A 24,585-nucleotide genomic window follows, 5' to 3' on the forward strand; every position below is an offset into this window, starting at 1 on the left:
TATGATCATTGCAGGGGGAGAGGGTTGAACCCAAGAAAATGAAAATATCCCAATTATAGTACTTTTTATTAGCAACATTGTTGGAAGTAAGTTAGTCGTGGCTTAACACAGACCATGACTTGTTTTAATGTGGTAGCATAAAAAAACACAACTAATCTGTATGATGAGACTTCTAATGTAGGTGTTTAAAGACATTTGGAAGAACCAAGTCAACACAGCATCTCTGCAATTTCTTTGAAAACGTTTCTAGCAGCAGATGATTGTATAGTCCTTTAGGATCCTTGAATAAATACATATGAATATTTATTTGTTCATTCATTTAGTAGAATGAATAAAACTGACAAGGTTAGATGCATCTTTTTGGCCATTAAAGATAGTTTGCTAACTATTTTGGGATTTAATGTCCAAGGGAGCTGACACTTTTTTACTCTCTGTGGGCTCTTAGTGAAGTGATGTAAATGTTTTTTGTTATTGTGATCCTTTTCAGACTATCCCCTCACAAAGTTATAAATGCATAGTTATTGCTGCAGAGTTTTTAAAGGCTAGTGAACATTAAATATGTCTTAGTTAACATTTCTATAGCAAGCAGGTGTTACTTTTATTCATTAGTGTACTAGATTACTTAATGATATTAAGACTTGCCTTCTCTGGGAGCGGCCAGGCCCAGAGCTGCCGGGTCGGGTGCAGCCAGGCCTGGAGCAGCAGCTGCCAGGCTGGGAGCGGCCAGGTCTGGAGCGGCAGTGGCCAGACACGGAGCAGCTGGTTGTGGAACGGACCAGAGCAACAGAGGCCAGGCCCGGAGCAGCCAGGCCCGGAACAGCTCGCTCCTCGCCTGCCCCTCCCCCACGGCTGCCTCTCAGACATGGCTGGAAACTTTTGCGGGAACTTGAGGGTCTGCTGAATCAAGTGATGAAGGCTTAGATCTGGATGTGTTGAGTTAGTATAGTCCTGGGGTGTTGATCTGTGAGTGCCTTGTGCGGGGCCTGGATGAGGTTGGTTGACCTATTTGGAAATGTCTTATGTGTGAAGTGTATCTTTGGGCATGTGGAGGTATTATTGATATGAGAAAATGTTAAGTAACTGATTTACTATCTGAAAAGGGATTTACTATCGGGGAAAGGGAGGGAGGAAGAGACTGAACATAAACTGTGCACCTATGGATGAGGACAATGGGGGAGAGGAAGGGGGGCGGAGGGTGGGGTGGGAACCTGGTGGAGGGGGGAAGAAATGAGGAACCTTTGTAATAATATGAACAATAAAGATTGATTAAAAAAAAAAAAAAAAAAAAGACTTGCCTTCTCCCAAACTGATTATTTTTCATCACCTACACTAAACTTTATCATAGATTGCTTGTTACATTTTTAAACTTTTTATCCTACAAAGAACTACAAGTTTTGTGTTTTTAAAAAAATACATTTTTATTGATTTCAGAGAGGCAGGGAGAGGAAGAGAGAGTTAGAAACATCCAGGATTGAGGATTGGGCCTGCAACTGGCTCATGTTTCCTTGACCAGAATCTAACCTGAGACCTTTCAGTCCACAAGCCAATACTCTATCCACTGAGCCAAACCAGCTAGGGCTGATAGTGTCTTTTTTTTTTTTTTTTTTAATTAATATATTTTATTGAGTTTTTACAGAGAGGAAGAGAGAAGGATAGAAAGCTAGAAACATCTCGATCAGCTGCCTCCTACACCCCCCTCCTTCCAATGGGGATGTGCCTGCAACTAAGGTACATGCCCTTGACCAGAATCGAACCCGGGACCTTTCAGTCCACAGGCCGACACACTATCCACTGAGCCAAACCAGTTTCGGCTGATAGTGTCTTTTGAGGCTAAAAACTTTTGCATTTGATTAAGTGCATTTTACCTATTTTTTCATTTTATTGCTTATTTCTCTTTTGGTGTTATATCTGAACAACCATTGCCAAATCTAAGGTTAGCCAAGAGTTACCCCCATGTTTTCTTTTACGAATTTTATAGTTTTGATCTTACATTTAGGTCCATGAATCATTTTGAATTAACTTTGGTGTATGTGAGATAGGAGTTCATCTGGAGGGTGGATATCCAGTTGTACATGACCATTTGTTGAAAGACTTTTCCACAATTGAATTGTCTTGGCCTGTTGAAAATTAATTGCCTATAAATGTGATGATTTATTTCTGGATTCTCAGTTCTTTTCCATTGATCTTTAAGTCTGGCTATGTCCATACCACACTGTCTTGATTACTATTGCTTGATTTTAAAATTGGGGATGTGTGTCCTCCAATTTTGTTCTTTTTCACTACAGTTTTTGGTATTTTGTGTCCCTCGAATTTCCATATGAATTTTTGGATGAACTTGTCAACTTCTACAGAGAAGTCAGCTGGGATTCTGATAGGACTTGTGTTGAATCTTTAGATCGGTTTGGGAAATATTGCATTGTCATCTTAACAATGTCTTGCAGTCCATGAACACGAGATGGTTTGCCATTTATTTAGATCTTCTTTCTTCAAACAGTATTTTGTATTTTTCAAAGTATCAGTTTTACAAACTTTTTAAAAATTTTATTCCTAAGTATTTTATTCCTTTAATGCTATTGTAAATGGAATTGTTTTCTTTTTGTTGTTGCTAATCTTCATCCAAGGATATTTTTTCCCCCCATTGATTTTTAGACAGAATAGAAGGGAGGAGGAGGAGCAGGAGGAACAGGAGGAGAAGAAAGAGGAGGAAGAGGAGGAGGAGGAGGAAGAGAGAGAGAGAGAGAGACATCGATGTGAGAGACATGGATTAGTTGCCTCCTATGCATTCCCCAACGAGGACTAGGGATCAAACCTACAACCTAGATACATGCCCTTTCCCGGCATCGAACCCTGAATCCTTCAGTTCTTGGGCAGATGTTCCAACCACTGAGCCAAATGGGCTAGGGTTGGAATTGTTTTCTTAATTTATTTTTTAGGGTTGTTCATTGTAAGTGTAGCTACCAATTTAATTTTTTTAAAAGATGTTTTTATTAATTTCGGAGAAAGGGAGGGAGAGGGAGAGAGATAGAAACATTTGTGATGAGAAAGAATCATCAGTTAGCTGCCTCCTGCACACCCCCTACTGGGGATTGAGCCCAAAACCTAGGCATGTGCCCTGACTGGGAATCAAACCATAACCTCTTGGTTCATAGGCCAATGCTCAACCATTGAGCCACAGCAGCCTGACCCAGTGTAATTTTTAATGTATTAATTCCACTAGAGATCTTCAGAAATTAGTATAACAATTTAGGAGTAGAAAAGCAGTTTTTCAGTTTTGATTATTTTTTAATAAAAAATAGATTTATATTGACTTATGGAAATCCTTAAAATTATTTTATGGACTTATTTATAATATTTGTGGCAATGAGGAGATGTTATTTTTAAATATATAGCTATAAAACCAGTGCAAGGATTTGCTTTTAACACACTTGTACAGTTACCCAGTTATTTCCTTAATTTAAATTTTTAACTCCCCAATTATTCAATATTTAGATTAATGAGCTGGGAAATATCATTACAGAAAGAAGGGCACAATGGAATCCCATGTGTTTATCATTTAGTTTTCATCATTTACCAACTCATGGCCTCTACCCCCTAGATTATTTATAGCAAGTCCAGACATATCATTTCATCTATAAATTATAGATGTTGTTTAAAAGACAGATTTGTAACTAGCTTATGTTGGAACATGCTCTAGTTGACTTTGCTTTAGACGATAATTTATTAGGATAGAATTAGTAATTAAATTTTGTTTTATTTTGATACACAGGAGTCCAGATCTTATGTAAAATGGATGGCTCTCACACTAGACACTGAATGTTAAGTAGAAAATCTGTTTAGCAAAATCTAAGCTGCCATGGAGGAAATACCAGTAAAAGTTGCTGTAAGAATTAGACCTCTGCTATGCAAAGAAGTTCTTCATAATCATCAAGTTTGTGTGAGAGTTATTCCAAACACCCAGCAAATTATCATTGGGAGAGATAGAGTCTTTACTTTTGACTTTGTTTTTGGCAAAAGTTCCACTCAAGATGAAGTTTATAATACGTGCATAAAGCCACTAGTGTTATCACTCATTGAAGGCTATAATGTAACTGTTTTTGCCTATGGACAAACTGGATCTGGGAAGACATACACCATCGGAGGAGGCCATGTTGGTAAGATTCCCATAGTCTTTGACGTTTGAAACACTTGAAAGAAGCTAAAACATGAGATTACCTAACACTAGTAGATGCTCTGCATATTAATTGAATGAAATAATGAATAGGATAATCAGATGTGCTCATATGTCATCTTTAAAACATTATTTTTTAATTTGAATTTTCATTAAACAATTTATGCTTATATTTGTTTGAGGAAAGAAGTTTAAGACAACGTGTAGTGTTTAGACCTTTGACATTTTTTTCCAATTTTATTGAGATAAATTGACATATTAGTCCAAGGTATACAACATAATGATTTGATATAAATTTATATTGCAAAGTGATTACCACAGTTGAGTTTATATCACTGCACACAGTTTCAATTTTTTTTCTTATGATGAGAAATCTTAGCAATTTTTAAATATACAATAAAGTATTGTTAACTGTAGTCACTTCAGGACTTACTTATTTTATAACCATTACCCTTACCCCCAAACCATATGCCTCTGGCAACCCTTTGTCATTTTGAACAAAATTTAAATTAGAGAGACATGAGTTAACATGATGGGATTATGCTTTTTTTTTCTTTCTAGATTTTGCATCTTTTAATACTCCACTTATAAATATTAAGAGTCCTGTAACCAGTACTTATAGGAAAGTAATTTAAAGAGTCTTTCCTCCCCCATTTTTTAGCCAGTTGTAAAGTTTGTTACTTTATGGGGTTTAGTTGACAAATTGTAAGATATTTTAAGTATACATTGTGATGATTTGATCTGTGAGCTGGAAAGAACCTTGAAAATAATTTCATTTATGAGTGAGGAGCTCTAGCCACAGAATGCTGAAGGGCTTACTGAGTTAGGTGGCAAGTGACAGAGCTGGAATTGAAAGCCAAGTCTTCTGTTGAGATTGTTGATTGTATTGGTATTTTTATACAAAAAGCAAGCATTTGAATGTTATGCATATAGATCATAGTTGAAAGTGATCATTAGTATTATCTATATGTATAATGGCTTTTAATATTTTTTCTACTTTCATACTCAAATGTAGAATATGTAACTTTCAGAAAAATCTCTTGTTAACTGTAGGGATGGGTAGGGGGAGATTTGGAGGTGGCTGTGTGGTTTGAGGGAGCCCTCATTCCAAAGATTAAATGGAGGGGCCTTAAGTGCCTAATGCCTCTACCTTCTCCAATTTTTTAGAATTAGTGTTATACAGGAATAGGAGATTTAAGATATTAGATTATTTTAGGGTCTCACAATAAAATAAATTTCAGATTTTCTACTATTTTGGTTTTTCTTAAAGATTATAGTTTTTTGTTGTTTTTGTTTTTTATTGGCTAATGTTTTATCACCTTAAAGACTCAGTATGTGCTTTATGCTAATAGAAGTATAAAATGTTTAGATCTTGATGACAAATATAACTACATTGGTTTTTTTAAAAAAATATATTTTTATTGATTTCAGAGAGGAAGGGAGAGGGAGAGAGAGAGATAAGCACATCAATGATAAGAGAGAATCATTGATTGGCTACCTCCTACAAACCCCACAATGGGAATCAAGCCCACAACCTGAGCCTATGCCCATAACCAGAATCGAACCTGGGACTCTTCAGTCCACAGGCCGACACTCTATTCACTGAGCCAAAGTAACTAGGACTAACACGGGCCAAATAAACAAGGTTTAAGTTTATGTAGGTTGCAAAAGCTAAAAGCTTTAATTTTCATAGAATTATATGTTTATTTTGATGGAAACATGCTGAATACAAAGAGCTAAAATAAATGAGTAATCACTAACATAAAATAATAGAACATTTTAATAAAAAATTTTACCAGACACTGAAGAGCTGCATAAATTAATAAGCATAATGCAAGCAAATCTATTTTTCTTGTTCTCCAAAAGCGAAATATTTCCTGTTGTACACATCAAACAAGTCAGTAGAACACTAATGACGTGGAAACTGGCTGCTAAAATATTTGCTGCTACTATTAGTGGAGAGAAATGGGGTGCCTGTGCATAAGGCGTGTAAGGGAAATGAATGCAACACGATCATAATAATCATTCATTAGTGAATGTTATAGTTCATTATTAATATGTAATAGGATATTGTAAAAATTGAGATATGAAACTTTTATTAAAACATTTCTTTCATACCCAAAACTGGTTTGGCTCAGTGGATAGTGTCGGTCTGCGGACTGAAAGGTCCCAGGTTCGATTCTGGTCAAGGGCATGTACATTGGTTGCGGGCACATCTCCGGTAGGGGTTGTGCAGGAGGCAGCTAGTCGATGATTCTCTCTCTCTGATCGATGTTTTAGCTATTTATCCCTCTCCCTTCCTCTCTGTGAAAATCAATAAAATGTATTTTTTTAAAAAACAAAAACATTTCGTACATATTATATTGGCTGGGTCACAAAAATTTTCATTGTGGGCTGCATGCGGCCTATAGGCCGCAAGTTTGACATGCTTGAGCTAGGGGCTATATTGTTTTTTAAAAATATATATTTTTATTGATTTCAGAGAGGAAAGGAAAGGAAGAGAGAGATGGAAACATCAATAACGAGAGAGAATCATTGATTAGCTGCCTCCTGCACAGCTCCCCACCTGGGATCAAGCCCACAACTCATGCAAGTATCCTCACTGGGAATCAACCACTAAGCCACACTGGCTGGGCATACCTATATATTTTTTAATTTAAGAGGCCACGAGTGTAGTATTAATTATTTAAGGAAGAAAGTTGTCCTAAAATACTTTTAACTATTCTGAGTTGCTCTTTATCAGAAGAAACAGACCACCATTAGAAATAAATTTTGTTCCTAACTGGTTTGGCTCAGTGGATAGAGCATCAACCTGTGAACCAGTGAGCATTTTCATTTTCCCAGATTGACATTCCCAATTCTGGGAATATTATTTCATCTCATGAAATTCTCAATTCTAGGTTAGTTGTCTACTATTTAATTATTGACCGTGAAAATAATGTTAGTTTTTTTACCCAATAAATAATTTATTGAGCATTTGCAGTATCTAGGGTACCATGCTAGGTACTATGATAGAATGAAATTTCTTATTTTTTTAATATGATTTTTATTTAAACTAATCATTTTCCAATTTTTCAGAAACTTGGATGTACCAACTTAGTAGGCCTAATCTCTAAAATCTTTTATTTCTCTACTATTTAAGTAGCATATAATATAATATATAGCTAAATGATGGCTATTGAGGTAAAAATTTTTATAAATTCTTTCTCTGAAATAGTTTATTTCAGGAATATAAGCCTAACATTGAAGTGTGGTTTATAGGTTACCAAAATACGTATTGAAGCTTTATTATAATTACTTGAAATTGAGCTTTTTTTTAAAAAAATTTTTTATTACTTTGTTACAGGGAGGAAGAGAGAGGGATAGATAGTTAGAAACATCGATCAGCTGCCTCCTGCACACCCCCTACTGGGGATGTGCCGGCAACCAAGGTACATGCCCTTGACTGGAATCAAACCTGGGACCTTTCAGTCCGCAGGCCGACGCTCTATCCACTGAGCCAAACCAGTTTTGGCATAATTGAGCTTTTTGATAAGTCTTTTGAATTTTTGTGGGATTTTTTTATCTTTTGAAGTGGGGAATGATCATCTCTACATACTGGCTAATACAGAATGCTTATACTTTGGTTTATAGGTATTGCTATTATCTTGTTCCTGGAAGCTGTCAAAAAGGAATCACTTTCTCCCTTGTATTGAAAAACCTACAGCTTCCTGTACATACCACATGATGGCAGTATTATTGAATACATCTTAAGTTAGGTGAAAGGCAGTCTAATTTAATAGAAGTTTACTTTTTTCAGGATGATTATTGCCAAAAATTTAAACATTGGTAATCTTTAACTTGAGAACAAGTTAGTTTTAAGGTTCATTTGTAAACTAGTGTTTTGTAGCTTGTAATATATTTTCCGCTAAACATGATAGGTTTGTTTCTAAATTGGCCTATATAAACTTATTTAACTTTAAGTCCCAATTTATGTCATTTATTTTAAATTTTATATTGTACTTTTTTTTTTTTACTATTTTAAAAATTATGGTAAGTATACACACACACACACACACACACACACACACACACACACACACACACGATTCATGCAAGAATGGGCCTTCCTTCCCCTGGCTGATAGCACCACCTTCATTCTGGCCAGAGCTACCTTTCTGCCTTCCCATGCTGCCCCAGAGTGGTTGGGGCAGTGCGGGTTACCTGCGTTGTTGGTGACGACGATGATGCAGGCATCCTGCCCCGGCCACTCTGTGCCTGCACACGCAAATTTACCCATAATCTTTGTTGGGTCAGTTTGCATACTCATTCCTGATTGGCTGGTGGGCGTCATGAAGGTATGGTCAATTTGCATCTTTCTCTTTTATTAGTGTAGATAACATAACATTTTCTATTTTAACCATTTTAAAATTATAGTGATCTAACGATAATCTTAGTGTTTTGTAACCATCACTGCTTCCCCCCCCCCCCAGCATCCCAAATAGAAACTCCATACCCATTAAGAAATAACTCCCCTTCCATACCCCTTGGTGACCTCTAATTTACTTTCTCTATGAATTTTCATCTTTTAGATATTGCTTAGAGATGGAATCATATAGTATTTGTCCTCCTCTGTCTGGATTCTTTCACTTCTTTCCAAAGGCATCCTCCTTGTAGCATGTATCAGAACTTTATTCCTTTTTATGACTGAATAAAATTCCATTTTATCTATAAGTCATATTTTGCTTATTCATTCCTGTGTTGGTTGGCACTTGAGTTTTCCCCTTTTTGGCTATTGTGAATAAAGCTACCATGGACATTGGTGTACAAGTATCTGTGTCTCTAGTATGTATTGTTGTTCATTCATAATGTGCAGATCTGTGTTCTGGGTTGTAGAAGAGGTGAAGGACAAGAGGAATATGACTTTTTTTTTTTTTTTTTTTTTGCCTGATCTCATCCAGTCTCATGATATTGAATATCACTTATATGTAGCTGACTTTTGATTTTTTTAAAAAATCTCCAATCCAGACTACTGTCTTGAACTCTAGACTTAATATCCAACTACTGCCTGTTTAGTCTTTGCAATTGGCCACTAAATATGTCATTTGGATGCTAACAGACACCTCAAGCTTAATTGGTAAAAAAAAAAAAAAAAAAAAAAAATGAACTTCTGCTATTTTCCTCTCAAACCAATTTAGTCCCCACTCTTACCCATATTAGTTGATGGCAACTCCAGTGGCTCAAGACAAAACCTTAGAGTCATTCTGTTGTTGTTAATCCTCTCCGAAGGATATTTTTCCATTGATTTTTAGGGGGAGTGGGAGAAAGAGGGAAAGAGAAACATCGATGTGAGAGAAACATATTGATCGGTTGCCTCCTGCATGTGCCCTGACCAGGGCCCAGGCCAGGGAGGAGCCTGCAACTGAGGCACATGCCCTTGACTGGAATCGAACTTGGGACCAAACTGACCAGGGCTAGAGTCATTCTTGACTCATTGCTTTCTTTCACATCCCACATCCAATCTATCAGGGAATCTTAATGATGTTCCTTTGAACATAAATCCCAAATTGGGTCACTTCTCATTCTTTCTCTACTACCACCCTGCTGTGAGCCACATTATATTTACCTGCCTAATCCTCTTGATTCCCAAATTACTTCACAGTATTCTAAGTGGTTTCCCCACATCCACTCCTGCCCTTTTATGGTATTTGCAAAACACCGCCTTAAATTGTTCTTAAATCGCAACTTACTACTATCCTCTCATACGGAATAAAACCCAAGGTCTGCTTTGGTCAACACAGACTTACATGTTCTGGCTCTGTCATCTCTCTGACCTCATCCCCTGTCACTCTCCCCTTGCTCTCTCTGCTTTAGCCACACTGGCCTTCTTGCTAATGGATCACATCAGTTAATTGTCTTTGTACTGGTTGTTCTCTCCCTTGGTTATTCTTCTGTCAGATACGCACATGGTTCCTCTGCCACCTCTTTCAAGTCTTTGCTTAAATGTCAGCTTCTCAATGATTCCCATTGTGACTTTCCTACCTAATGTTGCAAACACCTCCAACTTAGATGCACCTACTCATCCATTCCCCCTTACCCTGCTCAGTTTTTTTTATCTGGATATACCTATCAGTTTTAACACACTATTTAATTCACTTATCAGTTACCTTTTTTTGCTATTGTCTATCTTCAGTACAGTCCCACAAGGGCAGGGATTTTTTTTCTTTTGTTTTGTCCACTAATGGTTCCCAGGGTCCTAGAATACTGCCTGGCAAAAAGAAGATAATAAATATTTGTGGAATGACTGTATGAATAAATTTTGAGTAAGGGCATGCATGTGAAAACTTTTAACTATGAATTTTATAATTATGGTTTAAAAGATTTATAATATAGAGAATTGTAAGAAAATAAATGTATTGATTTTCGATTTCATGTTGTAGCTTTTCTTATATTTTAAGTTTCATTGTGCTTTTCTCTTTTTTTTTTTCCTCCTAAAATTTCAGCTTCAGTTGTAGATGGTCAAAAGGGTATCATTCCTCGAGCTATCCAAGAAATATTTCAAAACATCTCAGAAAATCCTAGCACTGACTTTAAAATAAAAGTTTCTTATATAGAAGTATATAAGGAAGAACTAAGAGATCTTCTAGAATTGGAGACATCTGTGAAGGATCTTCACATCCGAGAAGATGAAAAAGGAAACACAGGTAAAGTAGCCTACTTACTAGATAGCCTTCTTTAAAAATATATATGATTTAATTCAGTTTCTGGATACATTCCAAAGAAGCTTTAGAAAGACATATAAGCAAAATGAATTTGTTTTTACTTTAAAAATTGAGTATCTTATTAACAATATCAGTTAAATTGCCCAGGTGAAAAGTAGTTCAGCTGGTAGGCAAGATGCATTTTCACATGGCTTTAAGTAGTTTTCAGCCTTGTGATTCTTAGTGATCATGTGGTAATTTGTCTTCTGAATGTATTATAATAATTTAACTATTGTTTTGTTGTTAGATATTTAGGCTGTTTCAAAATTTTCACTATCCTATCTAATAAAAGTAATATGCAAATTAACCATCACTCCAACACACAGGATAGCCGTCCCCATGTGGACACAAGATGGTCACCAGCAGAGGGCAGTTGGGAGGGACCAGGCCTGCAAGGGAGGGCAGTTGGGGGCAATCAGGCCTGTAGGGGAGGACAGTTAGGGGCGACCAGGCCAGCAGGGGAGGGCAGTTAGGGGTGACCAGGCCAGCAGGGGAGGGCAGTTGGAAGCAACCAGGCCTGTAGGGGAGAGCAGTTGGGGGTGACCATTCCGGCAGGGGAGGGCCGTTGGGGGTGATCAAGCCTGCAGGGGAGGGCAGTTAGGTGTCGATTAGGCTGGCAGGGGAGTGGTTAGTAGGTAATCAGGCTGACAGGCAGAAGCAGTTAGAGGTAATCAGGCAGGCAGGCACGCGAGTGGTTGGGAGCCAGGAGTCCTAGATTGTGAGAGCAATGTCCTACTTCCCGTTTAGGCCCAGTCCCACCAGGATCAGGCCTAAGCAGGCAGTTGGACATCCCTTGAGGGAGTCCCAGATTGGAGAGGGTGCAGGCTGGGCTGAGGGACCGCCTCCCCACCCCCATGCACAAATTTCATGTACCAGGCCTCTAGTCTACACTAATAAAAGAGAAAAATGCTAATTGACCATACCTTCGCTACACCCAGAGGCAATCAGAGAGAGTAGGCAAATTAACCCAACTGGCTGTTAATTTGCATACGCTGAGGGAGGGAGGAGTGAAGGCTGAAGACAGCATATAAGGAGGAGGGAGGAAAAGTGTAAGCCAAGGCGGCTGCCTGAGGGAAAGTGCGGGCAGGGCAGGTGGGGTGGGTTGGGGTGGGGTGGGGCAGGGTGGCAGCAGCGCACACAGCTGTGGCAGCCACTTGCAGGAATCTTCCTGCAATGGGCTCCTAGTTATTAATAACAAGTGGCACTTCTTGCATTTCTTCCTCTCCTAAAACCTTCCAGGAGATAAAGGGTCCTGGTGATGGAGTCACTCCTTGGGGGAATTTCTTATCAGCTAGAAAAGTAAGATGGCTATAATCATTTAAATAGCAGCCTGCAGGGGGCAGTAAAGCTTGTCTTCTTAGAGACTCTGTTCTGGCATTCCTGGACATTTGAAGAAATGGTTTTGTTTTTTTGTTTGTTTTTAAAAAGCATACGTAGTAGTTTATGAAATAACTAGAGGCCCAGTGCGTGAATAGTGTATGGGAGGGGTCTGGCTGCCCACCCCTGCTTGGGGGGTGGGGGGGCAACCGGGGGTGGTGCCAGCAGGGGGAGGGAGGGAAGGAGTTATTAGTGTCTTTGCAGGGTATATACATTTGCTGTTGGCTTTCAGATAAGTTCAAAGGCTCTTTAGTGTCAGGGACTTACAGCTTCCGTTTCTAAGCCTGTCTTTAGACAGGCAATGTGGTTTAGTTCCCTGCTGATAAACCCTCTAAAGAGATGCTATGATGTGATGTGACTGCCCTCTTTGGTATTAAGCAGTGGAGAGAGAACACAGGGAGATGGTGGTTGTGCTGGGCATCTCTCCTGGACACCTGGCTGATGGTCCAGACCATGAACAGTTTTCCTCCTGATCACTTGTCATTCAGATTCCTGGCCTATGAAGACTGGAGAGTGTTTACTTACTTAGAATCACTTCAGTGATGGGGTGGGGATGGGGAGGGCGATTAGGGGTGGAGTTGGCAGGAGTGGGACTATAGTTCGTTGGCTGGCTGGCCCCGCCCCCTATCTGGCTGGTTGGCCACCACAGTGTCATAGCCACCAATCATTCTGGTCGTTCCACTGCCATTGGGTCCCTTGGCTTTTATAGATTAGATAATTCAGTATAGTTATTTTTTTCTGGACAGAATTCAGATTGGTGTTTTGAGCTTTTGTATCATGAAATATATTTATTGAATATTTTTATCTTTTATTTAAAATTACAAAAACAAGACATTTTAAAATCATCTTACAATATGGAAGGGTACATTGTCACTCCTGTTAAACTTAATGATCAAAATATTCCATGACTAATATCAATCATGCAAAAATTTTGGAAGGATGTAACAAATAGTGTTAAGACAAAATGCCAAATATTTTACATAATGTCTTACAACATGCATTTATTTGACATATTTATTGAGTCTTTTGTGTGAAGCAGTGGTTGGTATCCAACCTGGAAGTTGCACACTTAACATCACCTTTGAAGCTTTTAAAAAAATATTGGTGCCAAGCCGGTGTGGCTCAGTGGTTGAGTGTCAACCTATGAACCAGGAAGTCACCAAAATTTCTTCCTGGTCATGGCACATGCCTGGTTGCGGGCTTGATCCCCAGTGTGGAGTATGCAAGAAGCAGCTGGTCAATAATTCTCATCATTGATGTTTCTATCTCTCTCTCTCCTTTCCTCTCTGAAGGCAATAAAAAAATATTTTTTTAAAGTACTGGTTTCTGGGCTTTACTTTTCAGAAATTCTAATGAATTAGTCTGGGATGGGACCTGGGCACAGGTACTTTCTTTTTTATAAAGCTCTCTCCCAGGTGATTTGCAGCTGGGCTTGAGAACCTTAGCTACTACTTAGCTATTCCCCAACATTAAAAAAGTTATATAAAACTTATGCTATGGTTTATAGTTATCATATTTTATAATTGCTGATATTTTAGCACTGTCTGCAGTAGAGGTACTTTAGAACTTTAAATGAACCAGTTTGTTAAAGAAGGTGGCATAATGGAAATAAAATAAGCATAATGATTATTTTTCAAAGAAAATAGTAGCATGATGGGATCTGATTAAAAAGGAAGTATACCATCGTAATTTGAGCTCAGAATTAGGAGCTTTGCTGCTTTGATTCAAATCTCAAATTTACTTACTCTTTTTTGAAAATTTTGTATATAAACATAATGTTGGTGATAGTAAGCTTAGGTTACTTGTTGGTTCTTATTCTGCTATTGAAATAGAAATTTTCTACTTGTTTTGAATTGCCATTTCATTTGTTTACCTTGCACTCTGATATTATGTAGGGCATATACCTGCTTTTAAAATGAATAACTACTTATACTAAAATTTTTATCTGTCATTAGATGTGATTTCACAATATAGAAAAAAAAACCTTAACATAGACTGATGAACAAGAACAGACCCAGAGATAAGGAGCCATGGGTCAGACTGTTGGACCTCAAAGGGAGGGTGGGAATAAAAGGGAGAGATCAACCAAAGGACTTATGCGCACACATATGAGCCTAACCAGTGGTCAAGGATAATAGGGGGGTGGGATCATGAAGGGGGAATGGGGGATTGGAATGGGGGGTGGAGGACAAATATGTGATACCTTAATCAATAAAGAAATTAATTTTTAAAAAACCACCTTAAACCTAAGGAGAGCTTGAATGGTAAAAGAAATTCAAGAGAAACTATTTTTTTAAAATGAATCTATTACTAATTACTTGTTTTTTAATCCTCACTCAAGGATATATTTATTCATTTTAGAGAGAGAGGAAGGGAGAGAAAGAAATATTGATGTGAGAGAGAAACATCAATCCATTGTCTCCCTTCTCACCCTAACCAGGGACTGAATCTGAAACCTAGGTATGTGTCCTGACTGGCAATTGAATGTGCACCCTTTTGGTGTATGGGACTACATACACACCAACCAACTGAGTCACCTGGCCAGGGCTGATTAATTCTTTTGAATTATATATTTAATTAATTTATTATTTTTAAAATAATCCACTAGGTTCTCCAAATGAAATACTAAAATCAAGAGTTTTTCTCTTGTTAGTTGTTTTAAATAACTGAGCATAATGTGTGACTGCAGAGAAACCAGATCGTTAAAAATTATGTAAATATCTTTTAGAATTTAAACATCAAAATGAGCACTCTTCGTAAAATGTTTCTTTGGGACATTCTCTAAAATTAGTGTTGCTGCTATTAATACTGTTTGAAATACTATTGATTTTTTAAAAAAATCCTCATCTGAGGATATTTTTCCTTTGATTTTTAGAGATAGAGGAAGAGAGATGGAGAGACAGAGGGAAATACCAATGTGAGAGAGACATATTGATTGGTTACCACCCACATGCCCCTGGGAGCCTGAAACCAAGGCATGTGCCCTTGACTGAGATCAAAACCAGGACCCTTCAGCCCGCAGGCCGATGCTTTATCCACTGAGCCAAACCAGCTAGGGCACTATTGATTTTTTTGAAGGGAATGTCTTAGTTGGGCAGTCTAGCAAATAAAAGTTATGTGGTTGATTTGACTGTACTGGATTTTGATTAAAACTTGATTTAAAAACTTGCTGTTTTAAGTGATTGTCGGGGCCAAGGAATGCCTGGTGGAGAGTGCAGATGAAGTGATGAGCCTCCTGGAGATGGGGAATGCAGCCAGGCGTACAGGTACCACCCAAATGAATGAATACTCCAGTCGATCACATGCAATTTTTACAATCAGCATTTGTCAAGTTGAAAAAAATACAGAGGCAGCTAAAGATGGACCATGGTCTTCCCGTCGGCAAATTGTCTCAAAGTTCCACTTTGTGGATTTGGCTGGATCAGAAAGAGCAACGAAAACAGGGAATACTGGCGAACGGTTCAAAGAATCCATTCAGATCAACAGTGGGTTGCTGGCTTTAGGAAATGTAATAAGTGCCCTTGGGGACCCACGCAGAAAGAGTTCACATATTCCATATAGGGATGCTAAAATTACCCGGCTTCTGAAAGATTCCCTGGGAGGCACTGCCAAGACTGTCATGATCACTTGTGTCAGCCCATCTTCCTCGAATTTTGATGAATCCTTAAATTCTCTCAAATATGCCAATAGAGCACGCAACATCAGGAACAAACCCACCTTAAACTTCAGCCCCGAGTCAGACCGGATGGATGAAATGGAATTTGAGATTAAGTTGCTTCGAGAAGCTTTGCGAAGTCAGCAGGCTGGTAATATTAGCCAAACCAGCCAGATCCATCGAGAGGGGACTCCTGATAACAGGATCATTTTTCTTGAGGAACAAGTAGCTCAGCTCCAAGGAGAATGTCTGGGTTACCAACATTGTGTAGAGGAAGCCTTCAGCCTCCTGGTGGAGTTAAAAGATACTGTCAGTCTAAACCAAAATCAGCAACAGAAGCTGCAGGAGTGGTTTAACATGACCCAGGAGGTCAGGAAGGCAATTCCCAGCTCATTCAGAGGAAGCCAAGGCATTAGAAACCTGGAAGAAGGAACACAGCATATTAGAGTTAACCAATTGAAGCGAGAGCTGAAGAAATGCCAGGTACATAGACACTGCTTTTATAAAATAACGTATTTAAGGACTAAATTTATTTGGGCAAGTAAAAGTTGCTGTAGAATGTCAGAAAATTTTTAAAAGGATTATATGTAGAAATCTCATTTGCCTTTGCTCTGTTTCTTCCTTTTCCTATTCTCATATTCATACCTTTCCTGGCTCCTCCTTTTTTTCTCTTGTAAAACCTATTTTAAGTTGTTATATTTATTAAGTACAATCTTGTGGACCTGGTCATTAAATTTAGAGAATGAAAAGAAATTGTTTCAGAAACAAAATTTAGTTATACTTTAATTGAGTTATATCCCTCTATGGGTCAGTGGTTCTTGAAAGAAAAAATATTTCATTCCTTAAATTTAGAATACTGATTTTTTATAAAAGAAGCAAAATCATCATGTTTGGTAATATTTAAGAAATGTAGATATGTGCATGTATGTGTTATATGTATTGCATTTACATACATTGAGTTTAGAATTACTTAAAAAATTCTAAAAAATTTTTTATTAAAAAAACATTTACTGAGTGAAGATTATGTGTCACAGGAGAGGTAGTAAATAGCAAGACATACGTAGTTCTGCTTTTGTGGAATTTGCAGTTGGGTGGGCAAATAGATGTTCTGACAGATTTTTAAAGTAGGAAAACATAGTTAAAATGTAAAAATAGTTTAAAACATAGCTGTCTAGTTAGAAATCTTTCCTCAATACCTTTTTATATCTATTAGAAAAAGCCAATTATATATTCTTTATTATAGCAGTCATTTAAATTTTGTTCACAGGTTTCTTTTTTATTATTTTTTTATTGATTTGAGAGAGAAAAATCAATGAAAGAGATACATTGATTAGTTGCCTCCTATACACCCCCTGACTAGAATCGAACCCACAACCTAGGTACGTGCCCTGATCAGGTATTGAACCCGCGACCATCTGGTGCATGGGATGATGCCCCAACCAATTGAGCCACACAGGCTAGGCTGTCTGCAGGTTTCTTAAAATCAAGTTCCACCATTGTATCTATCGATATTTACTATATTAGAATTAAAACAAAAATTTAATTACTAATTTATTAAAAAATAACAATAATAATCTGATTACATGATAATATATAGACTATTTTTCATGAACAATAATATTTCCAGAAACCAAAAAATTAATAAGTGAAATTGTTTTACATTTTTGCACATCTCTTTAATATCTGGCTTAATAGAAGACAGGTAAATTTTTATATCTGCTTCAGCATTCAGTTTGTCACAATATATTGTTTTAATTGAAATATATGAAGGAAATCCAGCATCATATAATTTATAATTAGAAGGAGAGAATATTTAATGCCTTTTTTAGATAATTGTGGATATTCTTTGAAATCATACTCAAACTCAACAAGTAGAAATTTCCTAAGGATTATTTGCAATGTCGGATTTCAAACTATTTTATTAAGATCTATACATTAGAATTCAGAAGATGGCGGCTGACAGGACAGCAGGGAGAGACAGTGACAGAGTTAAGCAGCGCGAGGAGCATGTGGGGAAGTATGTGGTGTGTGCGTGGGTGAGTGAGGGACAGATAGATATCTCAGGAATACCAGGGACTGGCAGATTGGGCTCGCCTTGGGCACCCCGACGCTGGTTTGGCTTTGGTGTGGAAAGCACATCATCTTGTAGAAGGAAGTAAAGGAGGCCAAGAGTGCTGCCCCACCAACATCCGGACTGACCTTGGGCAGAACCCCCGGACCTGGGCAGGGAGCCGCTTGCCAGCTATAACCTGCGTGGAACCATCACCGTGCCCCAGCAGTGAGCAACATGGTACCGCGACGTGGGTCCCAGACGACTTCAGTGGGAGCACATCAGCCAGATCTTCGGAGCAGAGTCTCCAAACCAGAGCCCAAACCCAGCGCCCCAGGATCCCACGCTTCAGGTCCTCGTGCTGTGAGTGCAAGCTATGGGTTCCCCACTCCCCACTCCATTCCTGATACCAATACAGAACCTCAGCCCAGTGTGTCCTACACCCCTGCCCAGACGGAACCCTAGCCAGGTGAGCGCCCTGCCCCTGACACTGACTGAGCACGCTCTGCAGCCAACTTAGAGCCCTCACAGGGCACTGAGTGAGGGCCTTACCCCTTGTGCAGACTGAGCATGCTCTGCAAACCAGTTTTGCACTCCACTGCCAGCTTAGGCAAAGCCTGCACAGGGCCAGCACCCCGCCTCTGGCACAGCCTGAGTGCACAGTGCCATCATCTATCCCCTGCCTCCATCTTAGGCAGACCCCTTGCAGGGTGAGCATCCCATCTCTGGCACAGATTGAACACGCCCAGCCACCAGCATAGGAAGAGCCCCTCAGGGCAAGTGCCCAAGCCTTGGCATAGACTCAGTGTCCCCAGCGCAAGCACAGATAGACCCTTTGGCTGGGACACACCCCACTCTAGCTGCAGCCCAGAGTGGGATCGCATCTGGCTGAGACAGAACCTTGCACCAGGAAAAAAAAAAAAAAAAAAAAAAAAAAAAGAACCTTGCGCCAGTGGGTGATCTGCCATCAGCACAGACAGAGCCTTCTGCTAGTGTATACCCTGTCCCCAGGATAGACAGACAGCTGTCAACCGGTGCAGGCCCTACCCACAGCACAGGTCAGAGCTGCTGGCGCGACCTGGTGTGCCAAATCACAGGTCACAGGACCACACTGCAAGTGCACTGCCAGAGGGACCTAAGCTGCAGGAGCACAGTGAACTGTATGCCAGAGGGCTCTGGGCTCTCACAGAGAGTAGCACTACTAGGGGTACTAGGCGACCCCAGCAACCTGAGAAAGGGATAATTGAGGAACCAGAACCGTGAGAGAAGGGGTTACAACTCAGAGCAGAGACAAAAAAGGTATGAAATTCAAGGGAGACCCAGCCCCTGGGGCTAGCGAGTCCATGGCCATTGGATTGTGAGAGGCCTCAATCCCTTACACACCAAGCAGGTAACCCAGGGCCAGAAAGAAACAGCAAAAATGGGGAGAGAGAGAAAACCAAGATGGCGACATAGGTAAACACCTGAACTTGCTGCCACACACAACCATATAAAAACTACAACTAAAAGACAAAACAAATATCATCCAGGACCACAGGAAGGCTGGCTGAGTGGAAATTCTACAACTGGAAGGAAAGAGAAAAGTGCATTGAGTCCCATAGGAGGTGCGGAATTGAAGTGTGGAGGTACGGAGGAACACTTGAAAGGGGATGGTAGCTGGGTATGCTGTTGTCTTTTTGAATTGGGAGGGAGATACAAACTCCTGACTGCTTTTAACTCCAGTTCCGGGCAAGACTCTGGGGACCCAGACTCATACAGGGAGAAACTGGACTGTCTGACATTGGGTCAGAACACGAGGATGGCTTTCTGTCAGAGCTGCCTGCAGCAATCATTGTTTCTGCACAGTGCCGCAGGACACAGAGGCTGGGGGCCTCTTTGGGGTAGGGCTGACAGGAAGCCATTGCTGTTTGCTCCACCCGTGATTCCCTGAGACCATGCTCCACTCAATTTACAACCCCATCCAAGATGTGTGCAGAGGTGTTTCCATATGAATGGCCTGGCCTTTCTCTACCTAAAAACATGTCAAACTGCAACTGGATCAGAGAGCCCCTGAGCCTCCAAAAGAAGGCCTAAGGCTGGATAGCAGCTTGCATTGCTTAATAGCTGGCTTCATCTTGGCACCTCCAAACCCCAAACAAAGAGGAGGAATTTGAAGATCTCATTGTAGCTCGTGTTGGGTGGCCTCAGGCAGTGGCTGACTTTGCACCTCCATGGAGATCCCAATGATCAGAGTGAGATCATCCAGATTACAACTCTTCACATCTTTAAGAAACATACTGAGGGAGCAGACTCAGTGAGCACATAAGCCTCATAGAAGCAAGTCCTGTCCCATAAGGGTGTCTCTAGCACTGAAGTTCTCCCATTGTAGACACAACTGGTCCTCATAGTAAATTGGCTTGGAAATCAATTCTTCCCAGTGATTACAACACTGCACACGTCCCACAAAGGGGTGCACTAAGAGTGTCTACCTCAAGTGACTGGGGAGGCTGAGCCACTAGGCCTATAGGACACCTAGCATACAAAGCCTGCCACTCTTATCAATTCAGGGAAGTAGCCAAATTGCAGAGACAATGAAACAGGTCACAAATGAAAGAAATGGAGGAAAGCAAACTGGATATAGAGTTCAAAACCACAGTTATAAAGTTACTCAAGAATCTTCTAGATACATCTGAGAAATTTAGTGAGATTCTCAAGGATATGAAAAGGGCAAATTAGAAATTAAGCATATACTGACTGAAATAAAGGATAATATACAGAGATCCAACAGCAGATTAGAGGATCCTGAGAATCAAGTCAAAGATTTGAAATACAAAGAAGCAAAAAAAAACACCAACAGGAAAATCAAAAGGAAAAAAGAATCCAAAAATATGAAGATAGTGCAAGGAGCCTCTGGGACAACTTAAAGGATATCAATATCTGGATTATAGGGGTGCCAGAAGAAGAGGGAGAACAAGATATTGAAAAACCCATTTGAAGAAATAATGACAGAAAACTTCCCCCACCTGGTGAAAGAAATAGACTTACAAGTCCAGGAAGTGCAGAGAACCCCAAACAAGAGGAATCCAAAGAGGATCACACCAAGACACATCATAATTAAAATGCCAAGAGCAAAAGAGAAAGAGAATCTTAAAAACAGCAAGAAAAAAAGTTTACCTTAAAGCACATGTGTCAAACACAAGGCCCGCGGGCCAAATCTGTCCCGCCAGGCCTTGCAATGTGGCCCGCACTGCGCTGTCATCACTGCACTCCGCTGCGTTTCCATCACAATGACAGTTTATGACTGTTCAGTAAACCATTCGGCCCACGATTTAGGCTGGATTTTAGATTTTGGCCCCTTCTCTGATTGAGTTCGACACCCCTACCTTAAAGGGAGCATCCATACGATTGTCAGTTGATTTCTCAACAGAAACTATGCAGGTCAGAGGGGGAAACCCAGATGGCATAGGTAAACACCTAAACTGCTACCTTACAGAACAATTTAAAAACTACAACTAAAATACAAAACATCTATCACCCAGAACCACAGGAAAGCTGGCTGAAAGTTAAATTCTACAACTATAAGGAAAGAAAAAAGAGCATTGAGACGTGCACAAGCACTAAAAAGCTGAGGTATGGAGGCAAGCGTATCGGGCTGGTGGTGGGTGACTGGGTGCCCCACTTTTTTTCAACCCGAAGGGAGATAAGCTCCTGATTACTCTGAACTTCAGTTTCTGGGGAAATGCTGGGGACCCAAACTCCAACAGGGAAAAGCTGGACTGTCTGCCATCGGGTCAAAAAGTAGGGGTGACTTTCTTATAGAGGTGTGCACAGCAATCATTGTTTACTATGCTGGGGCACGAGACGTGGGGGCAGGGAAACTCGGAGACACAGAGACGGCTGACTGGCAGCCATCGCTGTTTTCCACACTAGCCTAGTGACTTCATGAGACTCCGCCCTGCACAATTTACAAATCCACCCAAGCTCCTTGCAGTGGCTTTTCCATATAAAAGGCCTGCCCTATCTTAGCTTACCCTAACAAACTGCAGCTCTGGTCAGATAGCTCCAAAACCTACAAACTCCAAGCAAAGAGGAGAAAACTAGTTCCCACTGTAGCTCCTGCTTGGTGGCCTCAGATAGTAGATCTGACCTGCATCCCATTGGAGATCCAGAAGCTAGTATAACTAGTGGTCATTGTGAGACGACACCAGATTTCAACTACTCACATCCATAAGTGACACATTCAAGAGGCAGACTCAGTGAGCACCAGAGCCCCACTGAAGCAAGTCCTGCCCCATAAGTGTGTCTTCAGCTCAGCAGTACTTCCATTATAGACACAGCGGGTCCTCACAGCCAATTGGCCTGGAGGTCAATTCCTCCCAGTGACACCAACAATAATCAAGACTTAACTACAACAAGGCTACACACACAGTTCACAAAGGGGTACACTAAGAGTGTCCACCTCAGGTAACTGGGAGGCCGACCCACTGGCTTATATAGGACACCTACCACACAAAGCCACCCTACCAACTCAGGGGATTAACGAAAATATGGAGACTACGAAACAGATCACAAATGAAAGAAATGGAAGAAAACAAACAACCGGATATAGAGTTCAAAATATAAGGTTTTTCAAGAATTTCCTAGGAAAGTCTGATAAATTTAACGAGACCCTCAGGATATGAAAAAGGACCAACTAGAAATTAAACATACACTGACTGAAATAAAAAATATTATACAGAGACCCAACAGTAGACTAGAGGAATGCAAGAATCTAGTCAAAGATTTGAAATACAAAGAAGCAAAAAACACTCAACTGGAAAACAAAGAGCAAAAAGAATCCAAAAACTTGAATATAGTATAAGAAGCCTCTGGGACAACTTTAAGCATACCAACATCAGAATTATGGGGTTATCAGAGGAGAGAGAGCAAGATACTGAAAACCTATTTGAAGAAATAATGACAGAAAACTTTTCCCACCTGGTGAAAGAAATAGACTTCCAAGTCCAGGAAGTGCACAGAACCCCAAACAAAAGGAATCCAAAGAAGACTTCACCAAAACATTTTATAATTAAAATGCCAAGAGCAAAAGACAAAAAGAGAATATTAAAAGTAGCAAGAGAAGAACAGTTAAGCACCCATATGATTGTCAGCTAATTCTCAACAGAAACTATGCATGCCAGAAGGGAGTGGCTAGAAATATTCAAAGTGATGAATAGCAAGAACCTATAATCAAGATTACCCAGCAAAGGTATCATTCATAATTGTAGGTCAAATAAAGAGCTTCACAGGTAAGAAAAAAGCTAAAAGAGTTCATCACTACCAAACCAGTATTATAGGAAGTGCTGAAGGTATTCTTTATGAAGAAGAAAAAACAAGTAAGGGTAAAAATTATGAACAAGAAATACATTGCTATCAAGAAGTGAATCTAAAAATCAAGTGAATTAAAAATCTGATGAACAGAATAAACTAGTGAATAAAATAGAATCGGGGGCATAGAAAGGGAGTGGATTGATAATTCTCAGGGGGGAAAAGGTGTGGGGATTGTGGGAAGAAACTGGACAAATACACCTATCAATGAGGACAGTGGGGGGGAGGTAAGGGCAGAGCGTGGGGTGGGAACTGGGTGGAGGGAAGCTATGGGGGGTGGGAAGGAGAAACAATTGTAATAATCTGAACAATAAAGATTTATTAAATTAATAAAAAAGAAACTATGCAGGCCAGAAGGGAGTAGCAAGAAATATTTAAAGTGATGAATAGTAAGAACCTACAACCAAGATTATTCTACCCAGCAAAGCTATCATTTAGAATTGAAGGTCAGATAAAAGCTTTACAGATAAGAACAACTAAAGGAGTTCATCACCGCCAAACCAATATTATATGAAATGCTATAGGATATTCTGTAAGAAAGAAGAAACAAGTAAAGATAAAATTATGAACAACAAATACATATCTATCAAATGAATCTAAAAATCAAGTGACCGTATTTTCCGGCGTATAAGATGACCCCTAATTTTACAGTTAAAACATAGGTTTAGGTCTATATTCACTGTATAAGACTATACCCCCCACTTCCGAGGCAACACCAGTTCTTTTTTTAATAGACCACCTCTCAGACTCTGGCCAATCTGAGCAGGCTTTTTTTTTTTTCGTTTCAAAAGTCGTCTTATACACTGGAAAATACAGGAATTAAAAATCTGAGGAACAGAATAAACTGGTGAATAAAATAGAATCAGGGGCATAGAAAGGGAGTGAGTTGATAATTCTCAGGGGGGAAAGGGTGTGGGCATGTGGGAAGAGACTGGACAAAAATTGTACACCTATGGATTAGGACAGTGGGGTGTGAGGGCAGGGGGTGTGGTGGGAACCAGGTGGAAGGGAGTTATGCGGGGGAAGAGGAACAACTGTAATAATCTGAACAATAAAGATCTATTTTTTAAAATGGGAGACAAAAAAAAAAAAAAAAACCTAAAGGAAAGAAAAGGAGGGATCATCAGGAGAGGAATTAAATGAAACTAAGGCAAGCAATTTGTCAGAAAAAGAATTCAGAATAAGTGTCAGACAATTCATAAACTGGATGGATGAGAAAATCAACAACCTGTATAAGAATTAGGAAGAA

At 39.6% G+C, this 24,585-nt stretch overlaps 1 protein-coding gene across 5 annotated transcripts in view; it reads left to right on the forward strand.

Moving 5' to 3' along the window:
* The window catches only part of KIF27 (kinesin family member 27), a 77,227-nt gene that overhangs the window by 3,447 nt on the left and 49,195 nt on the right, over positions 1-24,585 (forward strand). For 4 of the 5 annotated variants that reach the window (XM_036433655.2, XM_045580085.1, XM_036433658.2 and 1 more), the window contains exons 2-4: positions 3,767-4,151; positions 10,651-10,851; positions 15,465-16,423. In XM_036433655.2, the coding sequence (XP_036289548.1) occupies positions 3,854-4,151; positions 10,651-10,851; positions 15,465-16,423 (1,458 nt within the window). In that variant the 5' untranslated portion in view covers positions 3,767-3,853. The remainder of the gene's footprint in view (positions 1-3,766; positions 4,152-10,650; positions 10,852-15,464; positions 16,424-24,585) is intronic. The other variant, XM_036433659.2, reaches the window with a different exon arrangement.

The sequence above is a fragment of the Pipistrellus kuhlii genome, unplaced genomic scaffold (genome assembly GCF_014108245.1).
Source record: "Pipistrellus kuhlii isolate mPipKuh1 unplaced genomic scaffold, mPipKuh1.p scaffold_m20_p_12, whole genome shotgun sequence".
Classification (NCBI taxonomy): Eukaryota; Metazoa; Chordata; class Mammalia; order Chiroptera; family Vespertilionidae; genus Pipistrellus; species Pipistrellus kuhlii.